This window comes from Anomaloglossus baeobatrachus, chromosome 10, assembly GCF_048569485.1.
Source record: "Anomaloglossus baeobatrachus isolate aAnoBae1 chromosome 10, aAnoBae1.hap1, whole genome shotgun sequence".
Taxonomy (NCBI): domain Eukaryota; kingdom Metazoa; phylum Chordata; class Amphibia; order Anura; family Aromobatidae; genus Anomaloglossus; species Anomaloglossus baeobatrachus.
In genome coordinates, this window is record NC_134362.1 from 170,946,294 (window position 1) to 170,962,581 (window position 16,288).

General features: G+C 45.1%; 1 protein-coding gene across 1 annotated transcript in view; it reads left to right on the forward strand.

The window, feature by feature from the left end:
* The window catches only part of NLRC5 (NLR family CARD domain containing 5), a 149,850-nt gene that overhangs the window by 100,729 nt on the left and 32,833 nt on the right, over positions 1–16,288 (forward strand). Inside the window, exons 32-38 of the mRNA XM_075326907.1 lie at positions 4,807–4,890; positions 5,035–5,118; positions 5,755–5,838; positions 8,596–8,685; positions 9,907–9,990; positions 14,178–14,261; positions 14,570–14,653. Coding sequence (XP_075183022.1) covers positions 4,807–4,890; positions 5,035–5,118; positions 5,755–5,838; positions 8,596–8,685; positions 9,907–9,990; positions 14,178–14,261; positions 14,570–14,653 — 594 coding nt within the window. The remainder of the gene's footprint in view (positions 1–4,806; positions 4,891–5,034; positions 5,119–5,754; positions 5,839–8,595; positions 8,686–9,906; positions 9,991–14,177; positions 14,262–14,569; positions 14,654–16,288) is intronic.

Consider the following 16,288-nt stretch of genomic DNA (forward strand, 5'->3'; position numbering starts at 1 on the left):
CAAAAGCAGTAGCGAGATTCTGCCCCCAATTTTTCCAGGAGAAACTAAAATTGTCACTTTTATCCAAATAAAATCCTCCATTCATTAAAGTCAACATCTAATATGTATGGGGGCCGACCAACTCTCCCACACATTTCCAGACATCATCCTTTCTCATATAATTGCTCCTAAAATCTGTTTTTGAAATCTCAGTTATTTAGGGGAACAATTTTAGTTTCATCAAGAGTAGTGTTGAGCGGGCACTACCATGCTCGGGGGCTCGGTACTCGTAACTAGTGATGAGCGGGCACTACCATGCTCGGGGGCTCGGTACTCGTAACTAGTGATGAGCGGACACTACCATGCTCGGGTGCTCAGTACTCGTAACTAGTGATGAGCGGGCACTACCATGCTCGGTTGCTCAATACTCGTAACTAGTGATGAGCGGGCACTACCATGCTCAGGTGTTCAGTACTTGTAACTAGTGATGAGCGGGCACTACCATGCTCGGTTGCTCAATACTCGTAACTAGTGATGAGTGAGCACTACCATGCTCGGGTGCTCAGTACTCGTAACTAGTGATGAGCGGGCACTACCATGCTAGGGTGCTCAATACTCGTAACTAGTGATGAGCAGGCACTACCATGCTCGGGTGCTCAATACTCGTAACTAGTGATGAGCGGGCTCTACCGTGCTAGGGTGCTCAATACTCGTAACTAGTGATGAGCAGGCACTACCATGCTCGGGTGCTCAATACTCGTAACTATTGATGAGCGGGCACTACCATGCTCGGGTGCTCAGTACTCATAACTAGCCATGAGCGGGCACTACCATGCTCGGGTGCTCAATACTCGTAACTAGTGATGAGCGGGCACTACCGTGCTAGGGTGCTCAATACTCGTAACTATTGATGAGCGGGCACTACCATGCTCAGGTGCTCAGTACTCGTTACTAGTGATGAGCGGGAACTACCATGCTTGGGTGCTCAATACTTGTAACTAGTGATGAGCGGGCACTACCATGCTTGGGTGCTCGGTACTCGTAACTAGTGATGAGCGGGCACTACCATGCTCGGGTGCTCAGTAGTTGTAACTAGTGATGAGCGGGCACTACCATGCTTGGGTGATTGGTCCTCGTACCTAGTGTTGAGCGGGCACTACCAAGCTCTGGTGCTCGGTAATTGAAACGAGTAGGTCAGGCGATCTAACAGAATCGACTCAAGTATTGAGCATTGTGGAAGTCAATAGGAAACTAAAAAAATGCTCTAGCTAATATCCTATTGACTTCCATTATACTTGGTACTTGAGTTTAGCCTGTCCGAACATTTAACCTGCTCGTTTTCAGCAGCAAGCACCCGAGCATGGTAGTGCCCGCTCATCACTAGTTACGAGCACCGAGCCCCCAAGCATGGTAGTGCTCACTCATCACTAGTTACAAGTACTGAGCACCCAAGCATGGTAGTGCCCGCTCATCACTAGTTACAAGTACTGAGCACCTGAGCATGGTAGTGCCCGCTCATCACTAGTTACGAGTACTGAGCACCCGAGCATGGTAGTGCCCGCTCATCACTAGTTACAAGTACTGAGCACCCAAGCATGGTAGTGCCTGCTCATCACTAGTTACAAGTACAGAGCACCCAAGCATGGTAGTGCCCGCTCATCACTAGTTACAAGTACAGAGCACCCAAGCATGGTAGTGCTCACTCATCACTAGTTACAAGTACTGAGCACCCAAGCATGGTAGTGCCCGCTCATCACTAGTTACGAGTACTGAGCACCCAAGCATGGTAGTGCCCGCTCATCACTAGTTACGAGTACTGAGCACCCGAGCATGGTAGTGCTCACTCATCACTAGTTACGAGTACTGAGCACCCGAGTATGGTAGTGCCCGCTCATCACTAGTTACGAGTACTGAGCACCCGAGCATGGTAGTGCTCACTCATCACTAGTTACGAGTACCGATCACCCGAGCATGGTAGTGCCCGCTCATCACTAGTTACTAGTACTGATCACCCGAGCATGGTAGTGCTCACTCATCACTAGTTACGAGTACCGATCACCCGAGCATGGTAGTGCCCGCTCATCACTAGTTACTAGTACTGATCACCTGAGCATGGTAGTGCCCGCTCATCACTAGTTACGAGTACCGATCACCCGAGCATGGTAGTGCCCGCTCATCACTAGTTACGAGTACTGAGCACCCGAGCATGGTAGTGCCCGCTCATCACTAGTTACGAGTACTGAGCACCTGAGCATGGTAGTGCTTGCTCTTCCCTAATCAAGAGGCTAAAAAGATATCTTGATCAAGTCCTACTCACACAGGTGCAGGGTGTTTAAAAGAGGACCCTAAACTGGATTTTTAAAATTTAGACCCTATTTGACACTACTCCACTGATTCTGGAACAGTTTTTCTTTTTCTTCTGTGTCCTTCCATTTCAAAGTTATGCTTCCCAGAAATAATGGTGCAAAGTTTTCTTTCAACAAACTAGCAGTGTATCACCAAACGTTTTTGTAGGCATTTGCTTTTTCTATTCTCATGCTGTCCAATCAAACATGACGACGCCCATAGAGAAGATTTGTGTGAACTAATGCTGCCCAATAAAAACATGGCCACGCCCCCAGGAAGAAGTTTTGTGTGAACTCCTAGTTGGTTGAAGAGGAGAATTTGTACCATTATTACCGGAGACATAACTTTGGAACGGAGGGGCACAGAAGAAAAATAATAACTGTTCCAAAATCAGTGGAACAGCCCCAATTAGATGTGGTACTCGGTATAAGTAAAAAAAAATGAGTGACTGGTTCACTTTAAGGACACGGAAGCTTTCCCTTGTAGCAAAGTATATATTTGTGACCGTTGGACATGAAGATCATGGAAGCAAAAGTGTTACACGTCTCTAAAAGCAAACAGAGATAATATTTTTTCCTATAGCGCCAACATATTCCGCAGCGCTTTAGAAATCAAAGGGTTCTTGTATTCAATAAAGAGATTACGGAGTAACACATAGTTTAGCACATACCAGGAAGACTTACAATCTGTGAGGAAATAGGGGAGGCACAAAAGGTAACAACTGCTTGTCGTGTAAGGTCCAGCCATCAATATAATAGGGTATTCAGATAAGGCTGCATGAACCTGTCACCTGCCATTATGTGTACAAGTATAGGTACAGAGGGTTACTAAGTACATGGAGTGTGTGTAAACAGATGCAACGAGCGACCAGATTTGGAAGAAAATTTTGTAAAGGCAAAATTTGAATAGTTAGAAAAGTGAGGGGATTTTCAAGTCTAAAGAAATGTGTTTTAGGGCACACTTAAAACTGTGGATATTGGGAATTAATCAAATTATCCTGAAAAGTGCATTCCAGAGAATTGGTGCACCTCGTGAGAAGTCTTGAAGATGGGAGTGGAATGTTTAGGATTATTGGGGATGGTAGCCTTAAATTATTAGCGGAATGGAGGGCATGAGTAGAGTTGTAGACAGAATGAGAGAAGAAATGTAGAACAGTGCTGAACTGTAGGTGAGAGTAATAAGTTTATATTGCAGATGGGCAACCAGTGCAATGACTGGAACAGGGAGGAGGCATCGGTGCGGGTGTTGGAGATGAATATGATCCTGGCTGCTGCATTCAGGATGGATTGGAGATGGAAGAGTTTAATAAGAGGGAGACTGATTAGTAGAGAGATGAAGTAATCCAGTGGCAGTGACAATTGGGGTCTAAATTAAACAAGCCAGTAAAATGACATCTTTAAAACACTGTACACCTGTGTGAGTAGGACATGACCAAGACATCTTTTTAGCCTCTTCATATAACCAAACTAGAGATCTTGAACACAATTTTTTTTGAAAGGTTGAATGGTTGAAAGGCAACCACAAGACACTCATGAAGCAAAATTTACACTTCAATTTGAACTTGTAAGGAAAAATTGGTTAGCAATTACCGTTCTTATCAATTTTTTCAACTTGAATTCAATAATATTGTACCTAAACTAAAGGTAAACATTCAGTTGCGACATTGGTACGCAGCGGCCTCCTGCTTAGTGCTCGACTCTGTCATGCGCTGTCTTGATCCGCACACGCAGATTACTACTACAGCGTCGGAGTCTGTTGACATTGCAGAGTCCTAGCGGCAATCTGGTCTCTCTTAAGTGCTCAGCTTTGTGTGGCGTCGGCTGAGTTGTTTCACTGATCCCAGTCGTGGAGGAGTTAATCCTTTTTGGAACAGTGTGTAACTCTTCTGAGACCCAGGTTGCTAATTACCATTCACAGCTGGTCTCTTCTTATTTAAGGCTGGAGTGTAGTAGGAGATCGCTGAAGATAGCTTCAGCATAGCTCTAGCAATCCCAGTCTCAGTGGTTATTCCGTTCATGGTGAACTACATTTGCTATTCTGTGTGGTGTGAACGTTCCCCCATTGTGAGTTTATTCCCTACCCATTTTGTTATTCCCCTGTACACATATTGTTTCCCTCTTTGTGTGTGAGTCCAGTGTGTATAAGGTTTCGTTCTACCTTGTCCGTGTCTTTTCTGTGGGGGTTTTGTTACTGGGTCTCCAGCCCGCTTCCAGGGTGGGGGGAGTAACATCAGGGCTCGGACCGGAGTCAGGGTCATGCTGGGGGCTCGGACCTGGTTACCAACAAGCTTACCCCCAAGATAAGGGACAGCACAGGGTCTTGAGTCTGAGGGCCAGCTTAGGAGCCCCTGTTCCATCAGTATGTATGCCGTGACAGACTCTGTAAACTCAGTGTTAGTATTAACCTTCTTCTCAAATAATGTATCCCTGTTTAAAGAATTGTTTCTAAGCAAAAAATGTTCCATTCATTATTTTTTATCAGTTTTTCGAGAATCATCCTTGGTGATAAGGGAGTTCACATTATTTCCAGTTTCTTGACCTCGCTTCCAGCCCTGAAGATCATTAAGTGAGTGCACTTTCAGGTTCATTTGTATATGGGTTTAACATTTCTGGTGACTAGCACATCAAATTTCTACTAATAAGGATCATTTTTGTTGAAAGGTGGGGTGGAATGCCTAAAAAATAATCTTTTTTTTTGCTTTTATAACAGATTGGCATTTGTAAATATGTCCCATATCGGCGTGATGCATCTTACTGAAAGCCTACAGCACTGTGAATCAATCCAATATATTGAGTAAGTAATATCAATCCTAATTTTGGAGCTTTAAAATTTTGCACATTTCTTAAGGGAGAAAACCATTCTTCTTTCCTATATAAAACTATCACGTAATGATCGGTGGGGTATGACCACAGGGAAACCCACCAATTGTGAGAATGAAGAGGTATTGTAGATAGTGGAATATTCCAAGTCTTTGCAATTTTACATTTTTCCAAAATTGTTCTACAATTGTTAGACACAGTTGTCCAGATTGGTGAACCTCTGACCATCTTTGCTTCTGAGAGACTCTGCCTCTCTGACATGCTCTTTTTTTACACAGTCATGTGACTTAGATAAAAATTGACCCTCCAGCTGTTTATCAATAGTACCCTTTACTTTTCCAGCCTTGTGTTAACCCTGTCCTACCTTTTGGAGATGTGTAGCACCTATAGATTCCTAAGTGATGGGAAAATGTCCAATGTTCACCTTCTGATGTCTGTCCTATGTTTTGTTGGCTATAAGAAATTCCAAAATCCTTGCATTCTTGTTTTCTTCACATTTTATATAGCGTCCCACATTTTTTGGAACTGGGGTTGAATTTATTCTTAATTCTATGGTGTTATTATAATGTGATCTTTTTTTATTTACTACTCAACTATGTGCGTTTCTCAGTTTGTCCAATAATTCCATTGGTGAAGAGGGAGCGAAATCTGTGACACATTTACTGAAACAGAAGAGGAATCTCCATGCCATTGAGTAAGTTTCATGAAAAAAGGCAATGGGATATTAGACCAGAATGTTATTCTCATTTTGCGCATATATAGGGTTAGCTAAAGTTGTCCAGTGTTTAAATCATTTATTCTCTCAAATTTAGATTGTAAGCTCTTTGCCATGTGATGTTCAGCTCTGCACACACCTGCTGGCATGGTGGCGTCAGACTCTGTTCACACTGCAGAGTTTGACAAGCAACCTGAGGCTTCTGTATTGTTCAGCCAGAGCCGGGTGTCGGCTGGTTCAGGTTCACTGGTCTTCAGCTCTGCAGACGTTAATCCTTGCAGGCTGGTGAGCAGGACCTAAATGCTCAGGTTGCTGATTGCTTGTACAGCGGTCTCCTCTCTATATTAGGCACATCTTTGTTCCTGTATGTGCCAATGATAACTTTTGCGATGCCGGTCTAGGTGTTTCTCCTGTTTATGGTGAGTCATGCTGTGCTTATGAATGGTGTGAGCATTCCCCTGTTGTATGTTACTTCCTCCCCTTTTACGTTAGCCCCCCCCCCCAATACACATATTGTCTCTCCTGTGTGTTTTAAGTGCTGTGTGTATAAGTTTCCATTCTCCCTTTTCCGTGTCATTTTGTCTTTGTGTTTTCCGCCCCGCCCCGAGGTTGTGGTAGAGGAGGAGTAAGATCAAGGTCCAGACAGGAGTTAGAGTCACGCTGGGGGTTCGGACCTGGTTACCATAAAACCTACTTTCCAGATAAGGGACAACGCAGGGTCACAAGTCTTAGGGCCAGCCTAGGGGCCCCGGTCCTGTCGCCATATACCCAGTGACACTATTAAAGGCAGGGATCTTCCCATGTGAAGCACTGGAATAGGTTGATTCTATATAAACAAAGTTTATTCTTTATAAACCATTGTGCCATTTAGAGCCTGGCTGTCATCAATAAGCAGGCTCTCCCCATTGTTTCTCCATAAAGTCCTGTTTTCTATCTCTTTTATAACTATGTTTATTATTTCTGTGATAGCTTCTGTCACTCCCATGTCTCATTGTTCTATTTCCCGACAACTTGTTTTATTGATTTCTGAGATATTTTAGTCTGGACAATTCTGATTTAAGTAGGAGTTTGGATTTTACCTGGTCAAGACATTACTTGATGTGAACCACAATGGTCAAAGATTTACTGGATCAAGGCTGGTCTGGTTGTATCTGACTGTATTGATCCATCTGTCTGGTTCATGTGACAGAGTAAAGTGAAAATGGATCATGTAGTATATGCTCCACAAAACGCATAAAATTGAGTTTTAATCATTCTCTCAGTAACCTCTCACCCCCTCTCCAATCTATCCTGAATGAAGCAGCCAGGCTCATATTTATGTCCAGCTGCTACACTGATGCCTCCACCTTGTGGCAGTATTTGCATTGGTTGCCCACCCACTAAAGAATACACTGTAAACTTATTACTCACCCACAGTGCTACACCTCTGTACATCTCCTCTCTCATTTTTGTCTACCTCCTTAGTCATATGCTCAGATCTGATAATGATCTGAAACTAACATCTTCCATAATCTGAATCTACCACTCCCATCCCCAAAACTTTTCTTGAGCTTCACCACTTCTCTGGAATGCACTACCCCAGGGAATCTAGTTAACTCCCTGTATACAAAATTTTAAGTGTGCCCTAAAAGCATATATTTTTAAGTAGGTCTCTACATTATCTCACTAAACTAAATTTTAGTCAGAATCTGGTCCCTACTTACATTAGTTTTCCATACACTTCATGGACTCAGTTGAAATTAATATATCTACAGATACTGATTGGTTACCATCTCATGCAGACTTTTATTAAGATGTCTTGCCCACAGTCTACACGCACTTTTTAAATTTTGTGTCACCCCTATTTCTTTATAGATTGTAAGCTCTTCTGAACAGGGCCTCCATTCCTTTTGCTTGTTGAACTATGTGTCACTTTGATATAGTTTGGTCTCTGATTTGTAAGGTGTTGCAGAATATGTTGCCACTATAGAATAAATCAATTATTGATTAGGTTTTATATATGAATACAGACTGGGAAACAACATGTGTATACAGACTGGGAAACAACATGTGTATACAGAGTGGGAAACAACATGTGTATGCAGACTGGGAAATAACAATGTATATAGACTGGGATACAACATGTGTATACAGACTCTGAAACAACATGTGTATACAGACAATGAAACAAAATGTGTATATAGACTGGGAAACAACATGTGTACAGACTGGGAAACAACATGTGTATACAGACTGGGAAACAACATGTGAATACAGAGTGGGAAACAACATGTGTATGCTGACTGGGAAATAACAATGTGTATATAGACTGGGATACAACATGTGTATACAGACTCTGAAACAACATGTGAATACAGACTGGGACACAACATGTGTATACAGACTGGGAAAAACGTGTATATAGACTGGGAAACAATATGTGTATATAGACTTTGAAACAACATGTTTATACAGACTGGCAAACAACATGTGTATATAGATTTGGAAACAACATGTGTAAACAGACTGGGAAACAACATGTGTATACAGGCTGGAAAACAACATGTGTATACAGACTGGGAAACAACATGTATATACAGACTGGAAAACAACATGTATATACAGATTGGGAAACAACATGTGTATACAGACTGGGAAAAAAAACCATGTGATTTGTCATATAATATGGATATAATATATTAAATGTGTTCAATCTGCATTAAAAGAAATGAGGACCAAATAACAAATGTTTTTTAGTGTATGTGGCTGCAGTTTCTCAACGGCTTCGGAAGAAGGAAGACAGTTTATCAGAGAGTTATCCAAGTGTCCTGATCTTCAGAAAATAAAGTAAGACAACATCATAAAATGGCCGTGTAAATTACATATGTAATATGAGGCAGCTAACTGTTTCTAATGGTCTGCTAAGTCATTGGGGAAATAAAGATCAGGCATGTTCAATTTCAACATGTCCAATCTTTCTTCCCCAGAACATATTTATAGTAAAATTATTACATGACTTATTATATGACTAAAAGGGGCAGTACACATTAGATGTATGTGACGATATCAGGGTGAAGAAGGATTGAGCATGTTGGATTTCAACATGCCCAATATTTTTGTTCTTGCAGAAGTTAAGATGCCACTAATTGTGTGTGGAGGTGACATTGTTAATTGAGACCAGGTATACAGATCAGCCAAGTGTGCATGTGCAGGAGCAATAGCGGTCAGCTGAAAGGAAGAGCCCGGACTGCTGCCCCGAAGGGGCTCAAAGGAGGGCTACATGACTAGGAGGGATGCCAGGCCATAGGGTTATTAAGGGGTTAATGGAGAAGTCAGTTTGGGCGCGAAATCTGGGGGTGGTGCTAAGGGGCAGCCAGGATCAGGGGTCAGTGTGATCGGTCAGGGGGTGGTGCTATAGGGGGTCGTATATAGGGCAGGTCAGAGGGGGGTGGGCCATTCCTACCTGGACAGTGACTGTGATCGTTCCCGCCCGCCCGCCCTGATTGTGGATTCGACATCGACGAAGAAAAAGAGGAAGATCGTATTTGTCGCAGCGGCGGAAAGGAGGGGGGTGTCTGAAGGTGGGGGTTTGCACAGAGGAGAGGACGGAACCCAGTGCCGGAGCGGGTTACCTCTAGCGGTGCAATTGTTTGGTACACGGGTCCTTGCTGGGTTGAGTCTCAGCGGGACATAGTGTGGGCAACATCTGGCTTGGGCTCTCGAGTCGGTGTGTTGCGGCTGAGGGTCAGGAGGTGGGCTGATGTTGCAAGGAACATTTTGGTTAACCTTCAGGTACCCCCCCCCCCCTCCTTTTTCGGGGGTTCTTCAATGAAGAATTGTATTGTTACATGGCTTATGTTTCTGTTACTAATAAATGGGGCTGCTGTGGCCTTTATATCCAACGTCACGCAGTGTTTGTGTTTATTTTAGATAAGAACCCTGGGGGGTAGGGGGCTGTTGGGTGAAGGCAAAGGCCTTTAGTCAGACATTCCGGAGTCATGAATATTCCCCTAACAGCTATTTAAGGTGTATAGTCAATGTTGGGACACTCTTTTCTGTTTTGACCAGTTTGCAGAATATGTCACTGGATGATGACTGCCTCCTAGTTCTGTGCCAAGCACTGCCACAGATGCTGTCAATAAGGGAACTAATGTAAGTATGAGAGCTTGTTATTCCTGATAATAGAGTATACTAATACTTAAAGGGATTGTCCGGGGAAAACATTCAGCGATGGGGTCTGACCCTTGGGACTTGCAGTGATCCATTGATCAGAAGGACGGGGAACCTTTATCCCTGTTAAAATGGAACATCAATGGGAAGCTTTTCTTATGTTCGTGGTACAATATTTTCTCCATACGATCCACATGTGAACCACACAGAATAGTCACACAAATAGAGGCAATTACATACTTTGTGACTAATAGAGGAAGAATGGTTGATGCCCATATTCCATCCTCAGCCAATCACAGACCTCAGTGTCTTGTGCCGTATATCACTAAGACCAGTGATTGGCTGTAGTGATCATGTGAGGGATACGGTATGCGACGACTGTAAAGGGCACTTTATACGCAGCGACATCGCTATCGATGTTGCTGCCGATCGCACCCGCCCCCATCGTTTGTGCGTCACGTGCAAATCACTGCCCGTGGCGTACAATATTGTTAGTCCCCATCACATGGACTTACCTTCCCAGCGACGTCGCTGTGGCCTGCAAACAGCCCCTTTTCTAAGGGGGCGGTTCGTGCGGCGTCACAGCGACGTCACACGGCAGGCGTCCAATAGAAGCGGAGGGGCGGAGAGCAGCTGCATGAAAGACACGCCCACCTCGTTGCCGGAGGACGCAGGTACGGTGTTGTTCGTCGTTCCTGGGGTGTCACACGTAGCGATGTGTGCTGCCTCAAGAACGACAAACAACCTGCGTCCAAAAGCAGCAACGACATTAGGGATTTGAACAACGTGTCAACAATCAACGATTAGGTGAGTATTTTTGATCGTTGGCGGTCGCTCGTATGTGTCACACGCAACGACGACGCTAACGAGGCCAGATGTGCGTCACGAATTCCGTGACCCCCAACGACATCTCGTTAGCGATGTCGTTGCCTGTTAAGTGGCCTTTAGATTAAGACCAGCAGGAAGGATCGGTGATGCAGGGCTGGAATGGTGGGGGCAAATGTAGCACTTTACCTTATTTACTTAATTTAGGAGTATTGCTGCCGGTGTACACCTTTTAAATCATCTAAAAAAAATTACCTATTTAACCTTTTTAAATCACTTATTAGTTGTAAATTCATTTTTGTCAAGTATTTTTTTTTTTTTTACCATATCACAATCTATATTTAAAATAAAATTTAGGAATTTTGCAATTTTCACACCGGCCACTGGGTCTTTTTTAGACTAAAACTTCCTCCTGTTTCAGGAAACAACACTGTACATTAGCAATGAACAATATATAACCCTATCTTTGTATTGAAGCTGTCAGGCTTCCACCAGGGGGCACAGAAGCAGAATGGAGATTGAACCCCAAAGAGCAGTTAGGCGGGCTTTGCACGTTGCGACATTGCACGTGCGATGTCGGTGGGGTCAAATCGAAAGTGACGCACATCCGGCGTCGCAGTCGATATCGCAACGTGCAAATCCTTTTTGATACGATGAACGAGCGCAAAAGCGTCGTTATCGTATCATCGCTGCAGCCTCCGACATTTCCATAATGCCGGTGCAGCGACAGGTGCGATGTTGTTCCTCGCTCCTGCGGCAGCACACATCGCTGTGTATGAAGCCGCAGGAGCGAGGAACATCTCCTTACCTGCCGCCGGCTGCAATGAGAAGGACGGAGGTGGGCGGGATGTTTACATCCTGCTCATCTCCGCCCCTCCGCTTCAATTGGCCGCCTGCCGTGTGACGTCACTGTGTTTCCGCACGACCCGCCCCCTAAGGAAGGAGGCGGGTCGCCGGCCAGAGCGACGTCGCACGGCAGGTATGTGTGTGTAAAGCTGCCGTAGCGATAATAATCGCTACGGCAGCTTTCACTATATATCGCACGTGCGACGGGGGCGGGACTATCGCTGCAGCATCGGTAACACATTGTTACTGATGTCGCAGCGTGCAAAGCCCGCCTTAGACTAAAGCCCACAAGGGGGCACACGCACCAGAGAAAGGGTAGTCAGCAAGCCTAAGGCGGACTTTGCACACTACGACATCGCAGGTGCGATGTCAGTGGGGTCAAATTGAAAATGACGCACTTCCGGCATCGCATGCGACATCGTAGTGTGTAAAGGCTCGATGACACGATTAACGAGCGCAAAAGCGTCGTAATCGTATCATCGGTGCAGCGTCGGCGTAATCCATGGTTACGCTGACGCGACAGTCCGATGTCGTTCCTCGCTCCTGCGGCAGCACACATCGCTGTGTGTGAAGCCGCAGGAGCGAGGAACATCTCCTACCGGCGTCACTGCGGCTTCCGTAGGATATGCGGAAGGAAGGAGATGGGCGGGATGTTTACATCCCACTCATCTCCGCCCCTCCGCTCCGATTGGCCGCCTGGCGTGTGACGTCGCTATGACGCCGCACGACCCGCCCCCTTAACAAGGAGGGGGGTCGCCGGCCAGAGCGACGGTCGCAGGACAGGTGAGTCCATGTGAAGCTGCCGTAGCGATAATGTTCGCTACGGCAGCTATCACAAGGAAATCGCTGCTGCGACGGGGGCGGGGACTATCGCGCTCGGCATCGCAGCATCGGCCTGCGATGTCGCAGCGTGCAAAGTACCCCTAAGTCTTAACCAAGAAGTCATGTCTGAACAAGGGAGTGAGCAAGCCGTAAAGAGGTGGAAGTAGGAGGGTCAGGAGCCAAGAGGTCACGTCAAAAGCCAAACAGGGGAAGCAGAGCTATGGTCAGGAAACGTTACCGAGATCAGAGGCCGGGAGAGCAAGTAAGTACAAAGGAGGGGGAAAGGACCGAGACACAGAATGGGACCGGGTTCTGGGAGACAAGGCAGACAAACAGTAGAGGGGAAACGGAAGTCAGGGAACGGTAAGGTGGATAGCAGGACGGATAAGGGCTAACTCACAAGGACCAGTTGCGCACGCTGCAGAGCAGGAACTATTACTAGCAGCGTTTCGGAGAAATCCTCACCATAATAAAACGGCGTGAGTCCCGGAACGAGGCACTAAAGAACAAATCCTTCCCATCTGACTTAACCCCGTAAGAGCCAAGCTACAGTCATGACACAAGCATCAAATGAGAGTGTGCTAAGATCATTGTGAAGGGAAAGGAAGCAGAATGTAACGCCTGCCTGGATCCACAGACTCAGATGGGCTGTAAAGGGGAGGCTAGAGGGAAGTCACTTACCAAGTAGGACCCCCAGAACCCTGAAACCCTTTAACCCCTATACAGGGATTTGGAATTACACAGGACCCTGGAGATCACTACATGTGGAAGGCTGCAGTCCGATGAGAGTAGTAGTCAGGCAGGGTCAAACCAGGAATTGCGGAACAGGGACAGAATCGGCAGGCAGTGACGTAGTCAGCAAACGTAGCAGAGGTCAGATCCGGGTCGGGCAGCAAGGTACAAAAACAGTAGGCAGAAGGGTAGTCAGAAAACACGCAGAAGTCAACACAGGAATCACCAACAGAATAGGACGTAACAGGAGCCAGGAAAATCAGAACTATATCTGGCAGTGATCATGTGACAGGAGGGGAAATAAGAAGGGTGTGGTGTCTTCCCATTGGCTGTAGCTGAACGCTGGCAACTTCAGCTGGAAGACACATGCCACCCACAGTCAGCCAGCGGTACTGCATATCCCAAGCTAACCCAGCCCAGTGGATGATCGGAGCCTGCGCCCACTGGTGCCGCTGGCATCAACTTCTCTCCCATCACCAGCACCATCCACGGCAGGAACACGGCGTCGCCTGGCGATCGGAGCAGAAGTCGCTGGAGCAGACTCCGGCGGTGACGTAACACAGTCATAGCCTATTGTGATTTGAGGATTCTGTGCTATCAGTTGTGTATAGATACCTGTCATTGAAATCCTCTGATGATAAGGAGTCTACTGAAAACTCTGAAGTATGAGTCTAATATAACCTCACTGGTCAGTGTGAAAATTGTAAGATTACTAAATGTAGTATTTTAATAAAGATCTGACATGAAAAAGAAAACATTGCCAACATTAAAAACCCTGATTTAAGCAATTGGTCGTTTTCTTACTGTACAATCCCTTTAAGCCCCGCCCAATATCTTTTTTTTGCCCTTAATTAAGTAACTTCTGTAATATTACACCATGCCCAATGTGATGCAGGAATGGTTAATACACCATAAAAGTCATATATTCCATGTTTTATTTTCAGGCTCGCCAACAACAAAATTACCGACAAAGGTGTTTTTCACTTGGCCGAAAATATCGCCTATTCTCCTACCATAGAGAGTATAGAGTAAGTCCGACCACATTGTGACGAAACCACAAATGACGGAGTTAGTCAATCACTGGCCACAGCCATTGATCTCACTGACATCACTGTTGTAGCCAGTAATTGGCAAGAAGTGGGTGTGACCAGACTACACAGGGTTTGTTTGTGGTCTGTAACCATGGAGACACTATACACTAAGCAGAAATATGTTTTTTTAATCAAGACAATTAGCAAAGTTGCTTGATTTCTTATTTTAGATGCAATTATTCTGAGTTATTAATGCGTTTTATAAGCTTCTTACGGAAAACACTAACAGTCTTTTTAATTTGCAGTTTGAGCTGCAATAGCATTGGTGATCATGGCATGGAAAACCTTGCAATGTTATTGCCAAGTTTAAAGAGCTTGAAGAAAACAAAGTAAGTTCCAGTTGATTTATGTAGAATATTTTTATACCATAGTGCTAGTTTTTCAAATCTAGTGCCTTCATATGCTAATACATTAGTGATGGCTGACCATGGCTCTTCAGATGCACTTATTTTTTATACTTTAGTATCCATATACCTGAGCTGATCTTCTGTTAGGATAAGGGTGTGTTCACACTATTTTTTCCATCAGTTTTTGGAACAGAAACTGAGTGGAAACTTTTCAAATCCTCCTCAAAAAAGTAGAGTTTGTGCTCTGAAAACTCAGCAAAGACTCAGTGTTGTAGCGCCGGCATCCCAGGAGAGATGCCAACTTACCACCTCGGCCAGGTTCCGTTCTCCCCTGCTGCCACGCGGTCATCTACATGTGCTACTGTTTCCCTCCCGTATTGGGCCCTGTACATACCGCACAGGGTTAGCGGGAGTGCGCCTAAGATGCACACACGCACATCGGCGCTTCTTTTAAAGGGCCTGGGTGCCATATCCCAGAAATGCCTCTGTTTATTTAAGGCCCCCTCCCATTAGGGAAGGTGCCTGAGCAATACCTTAATTAGTTAGTCAGTCTCCAGTCTGGTAGCTTGTTAGATGTCAGGTCCTCAGCTCGTGTCCCGTTATCCCTGTGTCCGTCACCCTGCCATGCTCACCATACCCGCCTGCCTGACTGTCCTGATCATCTCTCCTCTGTCTGCACCTATGTCCGTACCTGAGTCCGTCTACTGTCCTCGGGGTCAGCTGCCACAGTCCCGGTCACTTCCCTAGGAGTCGTACCTGGCATCCGCTTGGTGGTGGGCACTTAGTTAAACCCCTCCCACTAAAGGGCAAGCCTGGTCCTCCCTGTGGTCCAGTGGATCCACTAATCCCGCTTGCTCCCCCTACACTGGCCACGAGCGTTACAAGTATACACATATCCTTAGGGCATGTTCGCACGTGGCGTTATTGAATATAAGAAATGTGAAACTGCATTACTGCCAAATGAACTAGGTTAAAAATGAAACAGACAAATGTGAACAGGTGCATACTGAAGGAAGTAGTCAATACAATTAGCTGATAGCAAAAACTGTGGAAAGAAAGCGCACATAGGGTTTTAACCGATAGATATAGGTGCAGGGAATAGGACAGGTACTCACCTGCTTCAGTTGTGACAGGCACAACTCCTTGTCAGCATGGAATAAATGAATACAAAAGTGGTCAGCTGCAGCCCCGATATTGCAACAGGATGGGGGATGATCAAAAGAAATCGGGTTAAATGCTGCGCTAAAAACCACAATCCAAAGATATATCGTGAATTCCTTTTCTTTATTTTCACAGGTCAATGCGTTTCAAAGGCATCTCCACCTTCTTCATCAGGACAAAAGTCAGAAAGGAACAGCAACCTGCTGTTGCTGTTGCTGTTCCTTTTTGACTTTTGTCCTGATGAAGAAGGTGGAGATGCCTTTGAAACGCATTGACCTGTGAAAATAAAGAAAAGGAATTCACGATATATCTTTGGATTGTGGTTTTTAGCGCAGCATTTAACCCGATTTCTTTTGATCATCCCCCATCCTAATACAATTAGCTGCACACTTAAATACTATACTAGGTAAACATTTAAGATAAGAAATTTGGAAATGCATTACTGTCATAGGAACT